Source organism: Thunnus albacares, chromosome 16, assembly GCF_914725855.1.
Source record: "Thunnus albacares chromosome 16, fThuAlb1.1, whole genome shotgun sequence".
NCBI lineage: Eukaryota > Metazoa > Chordata > Actinopteri > Scombriformes > Scombridae > Thunnus > Thunnus albacares.
This window is the reverse complement of record NC_058121.1, coordinates 18,786,202-18,802,426: the sequence shown is the minus strand read 5'-3', so window position 1 is coordinate 18,802,426 and position 16,225 is coordinate 18,786,202. Positions and strand designations below refer to the sequence as shown.

At 40.1% G+C, this 16,225-nt stretch overlaps 1 protein-coding gene across 4 annotated transcripts in view; it reads right to left on the bottom strand.

Moving 5' to 3' along the window:
• pak5 (p21 protein (Cdc42/Rac)-activated kinase 5) overlaps window positions 1-16,225 on the bottom strand; it is a 74,694-nt gene that overhangs the window by 22,352 nt on the left and 36,117 nt on the right. For 2 of the 4 annotated variants that reach the window (XM_044329376.1, XM_044329374.1), the window contains exons 2-3: window positions 15,878-16,101; window positions 13,949-13,993 (exon numbers count right to left, since the gene is read on the bottom strand). In XM_044329376.1, the coding sequence (XP_044185311.1) occupies window positions 13,949-13,993; window positions 15,878-16,081 (249 nt within the window). In that variant the 5' untranslated portion in view covers window positions 16,082-16,101. Of the gene's footprint in view, window positions 1-8,337; window positions 8,613-13,948; window positions 13,994-15,877; window positions 16,102-16,225 lie in introns of those variants that run through there. The other 2 variants (XM_044329375.1, XM_044329377.1) reach the window with 2 other exon arrangements.

The following is a 16,225-nucleotide window of genomic DNA, read 5'->3' as shown; positions in this document are numbered from 1 at the left end:
GTGAGCTTTGAAGGTGCTGTTGGGCTTTTTTTTTAGACAGAGCCAGGCTAGCTGTTTCCTCCTGCTTCCAGTCTTTATGCTAAGCTAATTTAACCGTCTCCTGGGTGTAGCTTCATATATAACTGACAAATAAGTGAGTTTTATTGATCTCTTGGCAGCCAATCAGCATATTTCACACAATGTTGAGTTATTTGTTTAAAGCTGCAGACTGAAAGAGGCCACGTTTTAACCCAACAGATCGTCATCAGGAGAACAGCTAGTTAGTCAGATAGTCAGCTGACCATCAGTTTGATGTAATCTGTTCTCTGATGAAGACCCAGTAGCTGTCCTGTCTAGTCAAATTCTCAAGGTTTCGTCCTTCATTTTAACCTTTCATGACTGAATTTAGGAAGTATTTTGAGTCTATCCAAATTAGTGTGCTACAAGAATTGTTTAAAGATATTGGATTTTATTGCCCTCCACAACAACACTTATGTATATCATACATACACACAGAGAGATTGGAAGCTGACATTTTTTTTGGGAATCCCGTGGATCACCGGGATTCGTGTGGGACTCCCGCAGGATGGGAGTCAATTTCACTGTTCATCATGTGACTGTGACAGGACGGGAAAAAAGTCAACAGGAGCGGACTGGAATCATAATAACAATAAGTCAGTTTTTATATATAAATATGCAGTTTGAATATTAATAAATGCTATTTTATTTATTTTTAGCATAATGCTAGTCGTTCTGTTGTCTTTTTTTTACTCTTTTTTGATTCTCTCCTGTCTGCTCTGGTGGCTGGTTGGTTGGAGCCACTTGACCAGGTGTGGTGTGAATAAAAAACTGTGCAGTAGAACACAAAGTAATCTAAGAAAAGCATGGCAAGAACATCAAATCAAAATCATTGCATTGCCTAAAAAAAAAAAAACACAGCACAGGAACAGGATGGGATGGGAGACATTCTTCCGGGATTGGGATGGGACAGGAGTATTTTCTTTTACTCTGTCATGGGATTGGGACGGGATGGGGGTATTTTGTGGGAGTGGGATAGGACAGGAGTGAAAATCCGCTCCTGTGTCACCCTCTATCAGAGATACACACACACACAGAGGCAGATGTGTAACTCCTCCCCTTCATGGGGGACACATGAAAGCTCATTACCACACCCCCGCTCTCTGCCCTCTTCTGCCCTCTGCTTCTCTCTGACACACACACACACACACACACTGCAGAGTATCGCCTACTCAACACTCCCACTCTAAACTCTCAGTCCTGCCAGAACACAACCACATAAAAATGATATTTTTGACTGGGACATGTTTGCTGACATGCTGTGATATACTGAAGTACAATGAGACAACATGTCTGATTACAACAGCAATATTTCTCATCTTCCATCCACATCTCGCTTTCCTTATTTTTGTATTGAATCCCAGGCACCATTTCCACTCTGCGAATCTCTTTGTCACGACTCACACTGCAGAGAACAAGCACGCGTGGGTATTTATATGCACGCACACACACACACACACACGGTCAGCAACACACACCTCTACTACGACTACTACTACTACTGCTGCTTGCTGCTGCTCCTGGAGTGCAGTATCCTTCTGCATCAGTGACCAATTTGTGAACAGAAGCTTATTCACTGCCGTCTGAGAAAGATAATATCAGAGAGCCCTTGAGACAGCAGACAAAGGGACTACTCACGACTCTCCTTTGAATGTCTTGATAAGGACCAAACATTACCTACAGTACTGATTAATGAATGGTCAAATAACACAACTACCACAGGTGACACATATATGAATAGTTAAGATATTATTTGTATACAATGAAGCGTCCATCATTCATATGGTGATAAAAAAAATAGCTCAGTGTATTATCGTTGCTCTGTATCAGGCTCCTCTCTGATGTAAATGATACAAGACAAGGGCTTGTATCTTTAGCAACAATGTATAGTGTGGATTTATAGAGATAATCTCACTCCATTTAGGTAAATACAGAGATTAGGGCGTCTTTATCCTCTAGCTCTCTCTGCTGGATGGAAATGGTAAATGCAGCAAACTGCTAAAACTAAAATGGTATTTTTGCTCCATCATCCAAGGCTCTATTAATAAAATATTTTAGGATAAAGCTACGATGCTGAAAGAGATAACAATGTGAGAAAGTTTCCCAGATGTCAGTATTTTTTAAAATAATAATCTATTTGTTATTCTCCGCCAAAAATATAGATGGAGAAATAGCAAAACATGACAGCATCAGTGTCAAAATAGCACTGTACATTCACTACTATATACCATTGTATTATATGTATCATAACAGTATTTAGCTTAATATATTGAGAATAATGTCTCAGGTTTTATAAGCAACTTTATATTTCCACCACAAGTAACCCGTACAGGGTTACTTGTGGTGGAAATATAAAGTTTTTCATGTATAGTTCACATGCAAACACACACACAGACATCTCAATACCGATTCTAACCACTAACCGTAGCTCACATGTACAATGTAACCTGGCAGTGGGAAAAGAAATAAACTTTCTGACTTCCCCTCCTTGTTTGTGGCACACAGCCCCAAGACTATTAGTTCATACTGGAGAAGAAAATCTGGTCACAAATATGTAGTTTTTATGTAGTATTTTACTAAAACAGCTGGGCACTGTAGTATTGAGCAAACGTGGAATAAACAGGAGTAAATAGTGAATCTGCTGGGGACTATTTTCAGCTGTGGATTAATACACATTTTGTGTGCTAGTGAATGAACAGGACAGTGCACCTGGGATTGACTCAAAATAAACAACAGTGCCCATGTTCATCAAAATGAACATGTCACCCAGTGCAACAGTGGGGCTCACTAATGTGTTTGTAATAGTTTTTGGACAACAATGGACCTCTTTGGTACAGAGGAATAAGATATATCAGATTTTGGATACACAGACAAGACAACACGTGTTATTTGGATCAATTAATTGTTGGTTTTGGTCTTTTAATGGGATTTGTTGACTATAAGACTGTCAAATATATAAAAGAAAAAAAGTTTGTGTTGAGTTCAGTATGTTCATACTAATCAAGTCATTTCAAATTAGATTGTTCGATCAGAACAGCAGTTAAGTCTTGTAATGTTTTGGGCTAAATCCCAAAGATTATACGACAGCCAGTTCAGAATGCATCAATGTAACTGAACCAAAAGTAATAACAAAACATTTTAGTGTCGAGCAATGTCAAAATGAGCCAGAGAACCTGTCTCATGGCAGCAGTGTGTTGTGTGAAGTAAACTGAGAGAAGCTCTAGGTGTCTTGTGCTCTGCCGCTCTCTGCTGGTCTGACTCAGTATTTCAACTCTAAACCAGCACATATATTTTAATGACCGGAAATAAAATGATGTGGATGTTAATTTCACTGATAAAGGGACAGAGTACAGTGAGGCTTCTGGTAATAAGATTCCCTGAGGCACATATCTTGGATCTTAGTTATTAATTAGAACGACTAATCCTGACCTCAAAACCCAGTCGAATACGACTTTCAGATCAGCGCGCAGGCTGACAGGTTGACCCACCTGTATTACTTAGAGGAGGATTTCACGGAAACAGTTTCGCTGACTTCTTGACATGTTATTAGCTGAACTACAGACAAGGTCTCAGCAAACATGAACAGGATTATTCAAGGAGTGGATTTTGGAGCATTTCCATGATTAATAGGCTGTGAGCTGACCTGTTTCCTCGGGCCATCCTGCTGCCTGTTAGTTACAGTAGCTAATAACCATCATCTCACCATGGTGAAGAAAGGCTGTGCACTGGGGGTTTATAATCAAAGTTGACTTGAAAATGATTCTGATAAAGCCGATTACAATGCCTCACAGCAAAGGTTAGTCTTTGTACACATATGCATGCGTATTTGTGTTTAGGCATAAAAGGATGAAGAAAAGGGAAGTATCGAGGTCTTTGATTGTAACAAAATATTTAAAACATTGACAGTGACAAGACCTTAAGTAGGTTCACCCCCATTAAACAATGCAGCGCTGCTTCCAAACACAAGATCATGAGATGAAGCTGAGGGGTCGCAAGATGATTATGAGGGTAGGAAAGAATATATTATGCTTATTATTCAGACTTTTTTTTAAATCTTTGCTTTTAGCTTTTGAAATACCTAATAGTTTAACCCCTTCAGGGTTTATTCAAATGAAATAGCCCCTTTTGACCCTTGCGTTTGATACCAATTGTCAGTCAGTCCAGCACTTTGTTCCAGACTGAAATATCTTAACACTAGTGTGTGGATTCCTGTAGTCCTCTTTACATCTTATTAGAATATTTATCTGGAATGGGGATTCCCTGTACATCTACAGAAAATCTGTCTCTGACAGTGTATAATGGGATTAATGTGTATGCACGTAATGGTTTGTATAGCATTGATTTATGTATTGTGTGTGTTTATGTGTGTCGTTCTGCTGTAGGCCGACTGTGGAGGCCCTTACACAAGCTGATGAGTTTTTATGGCTGTGCTTTTCTCCTTTGACGTTATGCATCCGACCCCCACAGCTCCCCAGCAGGCAGCTCAGACCAGTATGACCCAGTCACCTTTGACCTCAGCTGGGTAGAGTCTCAACTACAAGCTCCAGGATCCATGAGTCACACAGCGGGCAACGCATGGAATGAGGGATGATTTCCAGCAAAATGGATTAGTGGTGGAGGCATAATGAAATACAAACATACAGTCGGACCAAATCCCCTGACCTTAAGCATATTAGTGCAGTAAAGCCTGGACACTCATCTTTTTTCCCATCCCTCTAAGCATTGGCAGATTTAGATTTTCTGCTGGCAGAAATTTCTAGAAAATATAATATAAAGATGATGAGTAGACTCGATAAACTGCAGCACCGTGTTCTTGCCAGCGTGATCAGTTAGGTGATCTGAATGGTTTCTGGCATGGTCTTCCTTTTTCAAGCAGTTTCCAAGTGAATCTGTCACTGTCAGAGAAACTTTCTGATCTAAAGGAGGAGAGAGGAGAGGAGACAGAGAGCAAGAAGAAGGGGAGGGGATCAATTAGGTGTCCCTCAGTTATCTTCTTGTCAACTCTCAGACAGATAAACAGACAGCTGTCCGCTATAGATTAATTACACACCAGCACTCATTAATCTGAGCCCTGTCAGCCAGTTATAGGCCCCTCCAACAAATTGCTGCCCTTACCATCCTCATTCAACACTCACTTTCTACTCTCTTTTCCACTCATTAGACTGCTCTCCTGTTGTCTTTTTTTCCTCTCATTTTTATTCTACACCTGTCGTTCACACACATATATATACACACTTTGATTCTGTATCTCACATCTACAATCTTCAAGGTCACTATCAAAAACAGAGTGAAAGCCTATTTTAAATAGAGAATGAAGTTTACATCACTGTACAACATAATGATAATCTAGAACCAGAGCAGGTGATGGGGGAGTGACATTAGGATTATTATAGCATGTATTATAGCAATATAATATGGCACATTTAGACTCTGACTAACATCACAGTTTAATATTGAGTGTGAAAAACAGTAAAGATCCTGAGGAAAGTATAAAAATCAGATGTTTGCTGTTTCTTTTTCCACAGCATGGATACTCTCGTCCTCTGTCATTTTACAATGTAAATGTGCTACATGCTAGCAGCTCTGTGAGGCTGCGCATAGGCAAGGCAGTGCTTTAAGCTAAATGCTAACATCAGCATGCTAACATGCTTACAATGACATTGCTAACATACTGATGTTTAGCAGGTATGTTTACCATGTTTACCATCTTAGTTTAGTGTGCTAAACTAAGATAACATTTGCTAATTAGCACTTTACACAAATTGTAGTTTAAAGGCTTTATAGGAATGTCAAAAGATTTGCAGGTATTTAGTCATGAACCAAAGTGCTGGACAAATTAAAAATTTGACCTCATGGCGGTGCTAAAAAAGTAAATATCACCAAAGTTATTACAATTTATCTTGAGGGGATCCTAAACTGTACCAAATTTATCCCCCCAATAGTTGTAGAGCATTTCACTCAAAATTAAAAATATAGTTATTGAGATATTTCAGTCTGGACCAAAGTGGTGGACTGACCGACTAACACCAACAACAGCCATCCATACAGCTATTCTGCTTGCTTGTTTAAAATTATATTGCATACATACCAGAGGTGATGTTTCTATTCTACAGTCATTTTGGATTTACCACATCAAGTCAGTCATGTACAGTTTAAACTAAACCACTGAAGGATGATTTTTAGCATGTCACATTTTTTAAAATATAATTATTTTACCTTACTTTTTGTAACGACAATATTATCCTTCCCCATTCATAAGTATATGAAAATGATTTTTTGTTATGAGTTTTCTGGTCTTGTAGATCAAAATAAAATAGATAAGGCTAAAGAATAGTGGCATAGATTAGACTAATGAAACAATTAAAATAATGCCCCTAACATGATGAAAAATGGATCATAGAGTGATTTTCATTCATTAATCCTCTAAAAAAAAACAGTAAGAGAAGGGTTTGTAAGACACTGAACTGTGAGTTGTAATTTACTATTTGGCCACACGAGGATACTGCAGGTCCAGTCATCAAATTATCTCACACCAAGTGTAAAATAGCATCTGCTGATTGAAAGGCAAAGAATGTAAATAATGTTTTGGACCCCATGTTATTTCATATTAACACCAGCTTGTATTCAGTGATGGTGCTGATTTTTAAATGCTGTGATTCACTTCAGAAGGATGCAAAGACCAACATAAGCACATGAAGGGACAAAAAGAGGCGCATTTATACTCACTCCACAGGACACAAAGTATTAATGTGTTCAAGAAGATTAGGATTTTGAAAAGTCACCCTACAGTTTCTCATCAAGGAACTGGAAAGCACTTCCAATCCATTTTAACTCGCAGCTTTTAATATCTGACACACCAGTCATCTCAAATAAATTTTTCCTGCAGCAATCATTCCCTATTTAAAATTCACAGTCTAAATGTCCTTCCAAAAATCCCACATTCAGACACTGAAGGATGGTTGTTAGCCAGGACATTTTGAGCTGCCCTGGCAAAGTATGGAGAACGTTGGTGAGAGCCAAAATTCCCCTGCTGACTGTGGCTCCGAAGCCTCCGTGAGAGGTGATTTGCAGAGTGTGACTGTGAATGGCAGCCGCGAGAGAAGACAAAGTGAGAAAGCAGAGGAGGAGGAGCAGAGTGGAGAAAGGAATGAGAGAGGTCTAAATCAATGCCATCCACTTCAGCTCAGTGCCAAGAAAGACAGATGCTCTCTCTATCTGTTTGTGTGTGTGTGTGTGTATGTGTGCCTGCACACGCATCAATCAGGAGTTATTTTCCTTCAAGTCTATTTCTGCTTTGACCAATTTAATCCTAGATCAATGTAAGATGGAATGTAATACATACTGAGTTGAATTTAAATTAAACTTGAAATTAAACGCATATTGATCACAGCATCCAACTTTCATTCTGTCCATTAAGAAGTTGAATGAATGCCATAGTCATTGTGCACTTTAGCACAAATGCGGTTTGGCAGATTTGGAGCAAAGAAAAACTGTAATGTATGTGTGTATCTGCAAATATACTATACCTGTGCCGGAGGAGGCAAAAACGTCATCAGAGAGTAGACAGACCATCTGACATGTTTGTGGGCTACAACAACTTGTCAAGAGGGGACATATTTAAGATTCTGGATCCGGTCCACATCTGAGCACTTGTCTAGACATCACTCATTCTCAGTCTAGAGAGTTCACTGCGTTGGAGCTCATCCAACATCATTAATACACACTGCAATAAAATGCCGCCTCAAATTAGCAACTCTCTACACATGTCAAAACCATAATAGCCCACCTCCCTATTCAATAAACACGTTTGCATTTCTGCCCCTGAAGCAAGGACTGGGTGACCCTGTTCAATCAGAAACACTATCTCTCTTAGCTCTGTTTCCATATGTATAAGTACAGCAAACCCAGCAAAGCTACAAAAATAACTCTGCCATGCAGCACTTAAATAGCACAAACCTACCCTCTCTCAAGAAACATGAGAAAACAACATTCACTCTGCACAGATATAATTATTGGAATGTCACAGTTCAGTGTTAAAAATGCAGAAAAAATAGAAACAGGTTTTAAACACAGTCTATCTGTGTCAGCATGAAACCACAGAATAAACACCAAATGGAGCAGATAAAATCATACCTGCACCATCACTGTTTAGTCCAGTATGTTTTCACTGAGAACTGCTGGCAGTGAGACCTGAGACCTGTTGCACAGACAAATCTGCATAGCCAGCATACCAGCATGCAGTCTTGGCTCAACAGAAACAGAAACAGTTGAACACCCTACCTGTAACTGTTTACGAATCGTCTGTGCCTGGGGTTTAAACACCACCGCCTCCTCAGTCATCACCGCTCCTACCACCTGCCTGAGCTCCGGTCTCAGCTGCCACCTCCTTGCCTCTCTCAGCTCCCCAGTCCTGCTGCTCGCTCCAGCCTTAATCCCTGTCGTTCCTTGCCCCCCTGCCATAACAAGTCCCTCGGCCTGGCTGCAGCTGTATCCGAGCCCTCTGCACCCACAGCAACTACCGTTTGAGCGACCCAATGATCGGGTTTCCTGCTCCGTCACCTGCCAAAGAGTTGTTGGGGGTTGGGGGTGGGTGGCTGTTCAGTGCTATCACTGACCCACTGACATTTACAGTAGTGCTGTACCAGTTATCACCCTGTGCATCATGCCCATTGTCACGTGCCGTCATTCTTACTGAGCCATTCCTTTGTCTCAGCCACTCTGATACAGCCTTACTACTGTTTGACCCTGACTAAACGTCCAATATCCAGATACAAAGATTCAGTGTCATTTAACTTACTGTAATATGACTTTTACTGTATGGATTAATAGCAATAAAGAAGGATTTCAAGTAATCTAAGACCAAACTGTTACATTTTGATTTTCACCAAAGCCAAAAAACACTTTTTACAGTATATAACCACAATGCTGTACTGTTCTAAAAATAAAAGTGCCCACCGAAATCCAAACATTGTTAAATAACATCTATTGGCAATTCACCTTACAATTTTGGGTGCAAGTGTTGCATTATTTCTTCGTCTAATGTGATGTAAGGTTGAGATATTTTGAGTGCAGCTATAATCGGTTTGACAGCGCAGAGATGTTCAGCTACCTAAAATATCACTAGAGCTCTCTCCACCTACACTACCTACAGCACATGTAACCCACAGCTCGATGCAAGAAGTTGAAGCACAGACTCTGGAGGTTGTCAGCAGTCATTTTGGGAAATGTGAGAAATTGCAAAACAGGGGAAGAAAAGGCAGACTGAATTTGACTGTATTTTACCTCTGAAGCACACACTGCACTATGTCTTTATTATTGAATATAATTATGTACTGTATGTACTGACATAAATGCATGCACCCCCCTACAGCTCTGAACCACAATACATACATAAATACTGTAGTAGTGCTAATGCAAACCACTGATGTTCTCACCCTGCATGTCATACTCTCAATTGCCACATGGTTCCCTTCCTGCAACCTTTGCAGCAGTTACACCAAACAACATCCTAACCATAACATCTAACACCTTTTATTTCTTAGTACCAACATGATCACTCGTGCCATTGCCCTCAACTTTCACAAAGAGGTAGAAAACTGCCTAAGATGTTTTTTTTTTAATGTGTAATCTGAATAAAATCAGCTTTAATTTCCCTGTATTAATAACTACAAATCTCTGTGAAATCTCTTAATTTGCTGCCTTTATCAGAGAAATCTTAAGAAAACCTTTGCATCAAGTCAAGATGTTAAACTACTCTCACTCACATGGCATGAGACTGAAATTGTTTTTATGATGAAGCCATGCAGTAAGTGTTACAAGAGCACACATGTAATTCAAGCTTGAGAAACTGACTACCTTAGATGGCAATGCAAAGTACTGATGTTCATTGTATTTTTAGGAAAATATGCAGGCAGCGTTCTGCTGTATTTGCTGTCAAAGACTAAAGGAATAATGAGAGGAATTCAGATATCAGGAGATACAAAGGAGATTCTGGAGGGATTTGATCTTCATCCAGAAGAGAAACATGTTATTTCAAGAAGAGAGGGGAATTAAAGTCCCCTTCCACTCAAAAATATGTTTTTCTTTTTGTTTCTACAGTTGGATTTTTAAGCTTCACTGTGCAGAATGATGCATGTGAAGAGTTTGACACTAGAAGCCTGTTTTCACATTCATCTGCTGAAAGTCGAAAGTTTCTCTGAGCTCACTGGAAATCTGATTTTTAGGGGTGGGCCTACAAGCATCACAATTAGTTTGGAAGCCAAAACTGGTCCAATATTCAACTTACACAAGTGTGGAAACTTGAAGCCTCCAGTGCACATGAGAGAATGAACTTTACTGTCAAGTAGGAGACATTTTGTGTCCACTTTTTAAATTAAAAATATTTGCATATTTCTGGATTTTGGAAATTTTTAATGAGGGAGAAGGAGTAAATGCCATTTTAAGGATTTTAAGAATATAATTTTTTTTTTTTCTAGAAAAACCATATCTGACACAGATTATTATTCAAAGTAGAGTATTTTATATACATCTTAACACGTGTCTGGACGGGATTGTTAAAACATGATGCACATATGTTATTCCAGTGATCCCACTAGGTTCAGTTATAATCTGTGAGCAGTAGCTCTTCTACAGCTACTACAGAATTTAGGGGAATAAGCTTCCAATTAGTCTTGGTGAATCTTGATGGTTTACGAAATTCTTTCAGGTTTTTTTGCGTTTTCTTTTTTCTCCCTCCCTAACTGACTTACTGACACTGATGTTCAGTGCCTGGAGGGCTTTCTGGTAGCCCTGAGATCAAAACAAAGTATTTAAATTGCATTCAGAGAAAACATACATTTCCCTTTTTTACTTTAATATACATGTGTTCAGGTGAAGCTAAGCTTTAACAACTTTGACTGCAGCTACTCATCATGTCTTAACTCAGTATATCACTATGGTTTTGTCTGAGATGGCAATGCTCTAACATTGAGGAAATGTCCTTTCCTCTGCCACTGGATCAGCCTGGTGTTGAATTAAGGATGTAAATGTTATTGCTGCAGTTTCTTCCTTGAGCACTTTGTATTAGTATGGCTCTAACCCATGGCCTATGCACTACTGAATATTGGTTATGGAGGAAATAAGTCTTATTCTTTTGTTGAATGCATGTAAGTTTCTCTTTACCTCATAAAAGCTTAATATGTAAACTAATGCAAATGACACAAGTAGAGGAAAGCAGTATCCTATAAACTGAGGTAGCAAAGCCTCCAACAGAGGCAGGAAATACAGCAGAAACACAAGCACTGCAAGAAGAATTCGCTCAAACTAAAAGTCTTTGCTTTTACATGTGTCACCTTTCACATACAGGTCATTCTGGATCTCATTTACACAAACAAAGATATCTAATATTGGACAACGGCTGAGGAAACATGAACATATAGGAACAGGGAGATAGCATTAACAGGCCCATGAACACACACACACACACACACATACACATACCGCACTGTACATGCATGCCAACAAACACATGCACAACCAAGCACAAACACAAACACACACTATCATGGTAAATTACCCCTCAGCTCCATAGGAGTCGACAATTTGAGGGTGTGAAAGTCAAGGTGCAACATGAGCCATTAATAATAGCCATGGCAGTGCCCCTGCAGTGCTAATGAATACAACACATTAACACACATGTAACCTCGCATCACACACCCACCCACACACACATACCCACACATTCGAACCATTAACGTCGGCATCAAAAAGAGAAATGCAACATAAAAATGAAGATGTTTTGCAAGAAGGTAGATATAGTGCACTTACTCATGCACCGCCACACATTTCAAATTGTGAGACTGGAAAAGCTTTAAGAGCACAATGTATAAAACATGGAAATGCTGTTAGGGCATGGTGTTAGCCTATACTTCTGGATTAGCATGTGTGCTGAGGGCTGGTGGAGGGGCAGGGAGGAGGGGGAGAATAGAGATGAGAGCCAAGGCTTTAAGCAATACTAATGCTCAGTTGAGATGAGCAGTCTGACAACAAGGCTACAAGCCTTGTGAATAAACGATGAGCGCACAAGCCAGAGGGCAGAGATAGTAGTTATTTCTGCATGATGACTGCGCCGACCTCTCTAACTGCTCTCCGTGCATGCACACTAACAAAAATATACATATACAGACACACATAGACAGGAAAATATGCACAAACACACCATGTTGACCTTTTACTTTACTCTGTCCCTCTGTACTGTTTGGTGAGGACAGCACTGGAGGTCTGCCAGACTTGAAACTGCTTTGTCCGTGCCCACCTGGTGTGTGCGCACATACACAAACACACACACACATACAGGCACACACACTTAGTAGACAGAGCTGGGGGAGTCTGCCAGGCAGAGGAAACCTTATGTCAATCAAGTGTCAGGGCAACCATGGGAGAAGGATATCAGGCCATGGGTAAGACCTATAAATAACCTAGCCCACCTTGGGAGTCAGGGTCACACACACATGCCCATACACACACATTCATTAGACTGACAAAATGCTATTAAAAAGGACAGAGAAGCAACTAAATACCCAAAAATCGGGGCAGTAATTTTTGAGTACACAGAGAGACACTTGTAAGTTCAGAACAAGTTTTGAGAGGAGGCCTAAATTGTGTCATCATGGTCACTAAATGTAAGCAAACGGCAGGACTTTCCTTCATTTGCTTCTTTAAACTAGCACACAAACAAACTTAAACACAAACTTGGCAGTCTGTATTCTTTGCATGCACACTGCAACTGAGAGCAGTGAGAAAAGTTTGACCCCAAATTCATTAAACTACTTTCCACAGCTTTTTTATTTGTCTAAAAGACTTAAACGTGAGCTCCATTTAGAAGAGTATTTTTTTTTCTAGGGTAGCCTGGGTCATTTTAATATCACATGTGCTGATCAACGATTTTAATTTGAATTGAGTTTGGAGATCATGTGTGTGTGACTGTGACAGTTTGTAACTGGAAAGAATGGGAAGTGTCTTGTTTCGTGTTACTGAGTTTCATCACTTCTGAGTTACAACGATCACATGGTTTTTCAATTGAAATATCCTTGTCTATTACAAACTGTTTCCTAGAGTTTAGCAATGGCTCAAAGGAAGAAGATATGACAGATATGGAATGTCCTGTTTAAGTTTGTTGTTAATTAACACCTTTGGCAAGCCCCATGTAACATTCACAAGCACCCAGAAATTGCCAACAAAGGTGAGGAGAGGAGAGGAGAGGAGAGGAGAGGAGAGGAGAGGAGAGGAGAGGAGAGGAGAGGAGAGGAGAGGAGAGGAGAGGAGAAGAGAGGAGAGGAGAGGAACCGCCTCAGTCTGACTAGGCTAGTTTGGGATAGATTGGGATCAAGAGCTGGATTGTAGGAAGGGTTCCTCTAACACATGCAAACCCTTTATGACTTATTTTCTACCCAGCGGTGGCCTACAGCAAAGCAGAATCAGCTGTCATGGCAACATGCACTTCACATCTCAGCACCCATCATCATCATTATCATCATTATGATTATCATCATCATCATCATCATCATCATCAATGGCGCTCCATAGCAAGGGTAGAAACATGGGAGCATGCCGCTACACTTAATCTTGTCTTTTCTGGGGAGGCTCATGCGAATGAAACAAAGGGAGAGTGGAAATGAGGACTAAGAAAAGACTTGGCAGCGCAATGTAGTTATGTCATGTGTGGAGTCATTCTCAGTGTTTCTCTCTGTTCCTGCTGACACACCACCTCCACCTGAACGCATGGCAGCAGGCAGCAGAGGAGAGATGTCGTAACAAAACAGCGGGTTGTGATTGTGTGAGTGCGACCAAAAACAAAAAAAAAAAAAAGAGAGAGAAAGAGGGATTAAAAACAGAAGGGAAAAGGAAGTCATACTTTGGGCAACGGCGTTTCGGATGACCGGACTTTCTTGGGAGATATCTGTGAAGAGAGCAAGAGAATTATTTTCTTGTTTCCCCCTCTTCAGAGATATCTCCTTTGGCATATTGCTGTTCTCTGTTACGGGAATTTTGTAGATGTCTGATCACGTATTTTCCTGTCAGCGGTACCTGTAAGTGGTTCCTTAGAGACTAACATATAAGTTATTAAGTATAAGCTTGTTGTTTTAGATTTATATAAAATACAAGTGTTGCACTGTTCAACTTTCAAAATCAGAAATGAGAAACTGTTTAAAAAATGGTGTGAGCAGGTGCTGTAACACATACAAGACAATGAGTCCTATATTTCTAAGATGAAAGGCAGTGGCCCTCTGAAAGGTCAGAGTTTAGGTCACAAATACTGTATAATGGAACCACAGACCACACAGGAGAAGAGTAAGAACGCCACGTTTTAAGCAGTGACCAAGTGAAGAGGCCTAATACCACCTACAGTATGCAAGAAAAGGCCCTCAGAGTACAAAACAACCATATGTTCTGCTACAACCCAAAGAAAGGTGCACAGAAATATTAAGGAGTAATCTCTTAATTGTTCAGGTGTATAATTGACTTTTTCACTTCAGCAGAAGTGTCAGTGTGATATGTTAATAAGAACCAATGAACAACAACACATCAGAGGAGACACTCAGAAGGTTTAGAGACAAGAGGAGACACACAATCACAGTTACAGGGGAGGTCAGGAGGAGAATTCACACAGCCGAATGAAAAATAGACATCACTTTACTTTACTGTTAATGGAAAATGAATAATAAAATTATCTCTTTAAAGCTGCATTAAGCATTTTTTTTTACCAGTAGAGGGCAGACAGACAAACACAGTACTGACAGTCTATTGCATTGTCAAGTCCTTTAGGGTACCATGTAAGCAAACATTTGCCTATTCACAGAGACAACAGATACAGAATTACAAGAACATCCCATTGGAGTGATGTTTCTGGCCAGCCGGCGAATAGTACCACATCAATTTGTCTGTAAATGTGTAAGTCAAATACACTGGCTTTCGTTTTAGACTTTTTGCCTTTATTTGCTAGTTAATCATGCAACAAAGTCAGACCATATGTTATATTTAGTACGGTACACTTTTATGACCACTAGACCTAAATGACACAAGTATCTCAGCTGCTAGATGCAGAATTTTGTACCCTCTGATCCTTTTGATCCTCTGTTTACCTCAGTTCTCAGCTGCTTTGTGGTTGGCATTTAGCATACAGTTGTCTTATCAGAGCGTGTTTGCTGTCTGTGTTGTGTATATGTATATATATGGTAGGTTGCTGAGACTGATGAGAGTCTATGTGCACCCACAGAACCAAAAGAATGAGCATAAAGCAGCTAAAATCTACAGAGAACACTGAGTTGGCGGTTCGTTCTCAGCGGATTTGGCACTACAAGGAAATTTATTTGATTCAATGTTACTTTACTATCGCAAATGTAGCTTAATGCAGGTTTAAAGCAGTATTATATACAATGATATGATTATAATTTAATATACTAGGGCAATTTTTAATGTAAAGTGACCAGATGGCACTGGAGAATTTAAAATTTTGCTTCAGAAAACAGACAACAGAGTGTAACAGAGTGGAGTGGTGGGCGACAAGAGACACTGAAGTGAAAGACAGTAAGTAACGTAGGAAAACACAGATAGAAAAGCAAAAGTAAGAGTTTCAGAACAGTGCAGGTATCATTCTGAAGGAATGAATAAGTACATATATAAGTGAGTGTAGACAGAGTGAGTGAGGGTTGGGGAGAAAGCCAAAATGGACAAATAAGGAGAGGAATGAAGAGTGACAGTCGTAAAGATGCAAGAAAGGTGAGAAAATTGTGATTTTTCCCCAGTGCTCAGGCTTGTTGGCCTCTTTCCATTCACACTCTACCTTCATTGGTGCAAGCTGGATGGGGGTGATGTAGGAGGGGTCCACCATGGGCTTGGGGCGGTTGGCAGTGTCCGCCAGGAGGCTCTGCCATTGTTGTGGCAGCCCGGTGAACTTCTGCTCCCGCGGATCGAAGCCCGTGTGGACCCGGTGCTCAAAGTTAGACGGAGCTGAGATCTCCAGCCGTTTCTTCTTCTTCCCAAACATGCTGGAAAACCCTGACAAACCTGCCAATCCAAAGAAGAGAGTTGTGGATTAATATTCTGTCAGATGCATCAAACGACTGACTTCAAGAAAAATAGATACAAGATGAAACCCAGTACTGCACATGGGTTATAAAGTGCATCAAAG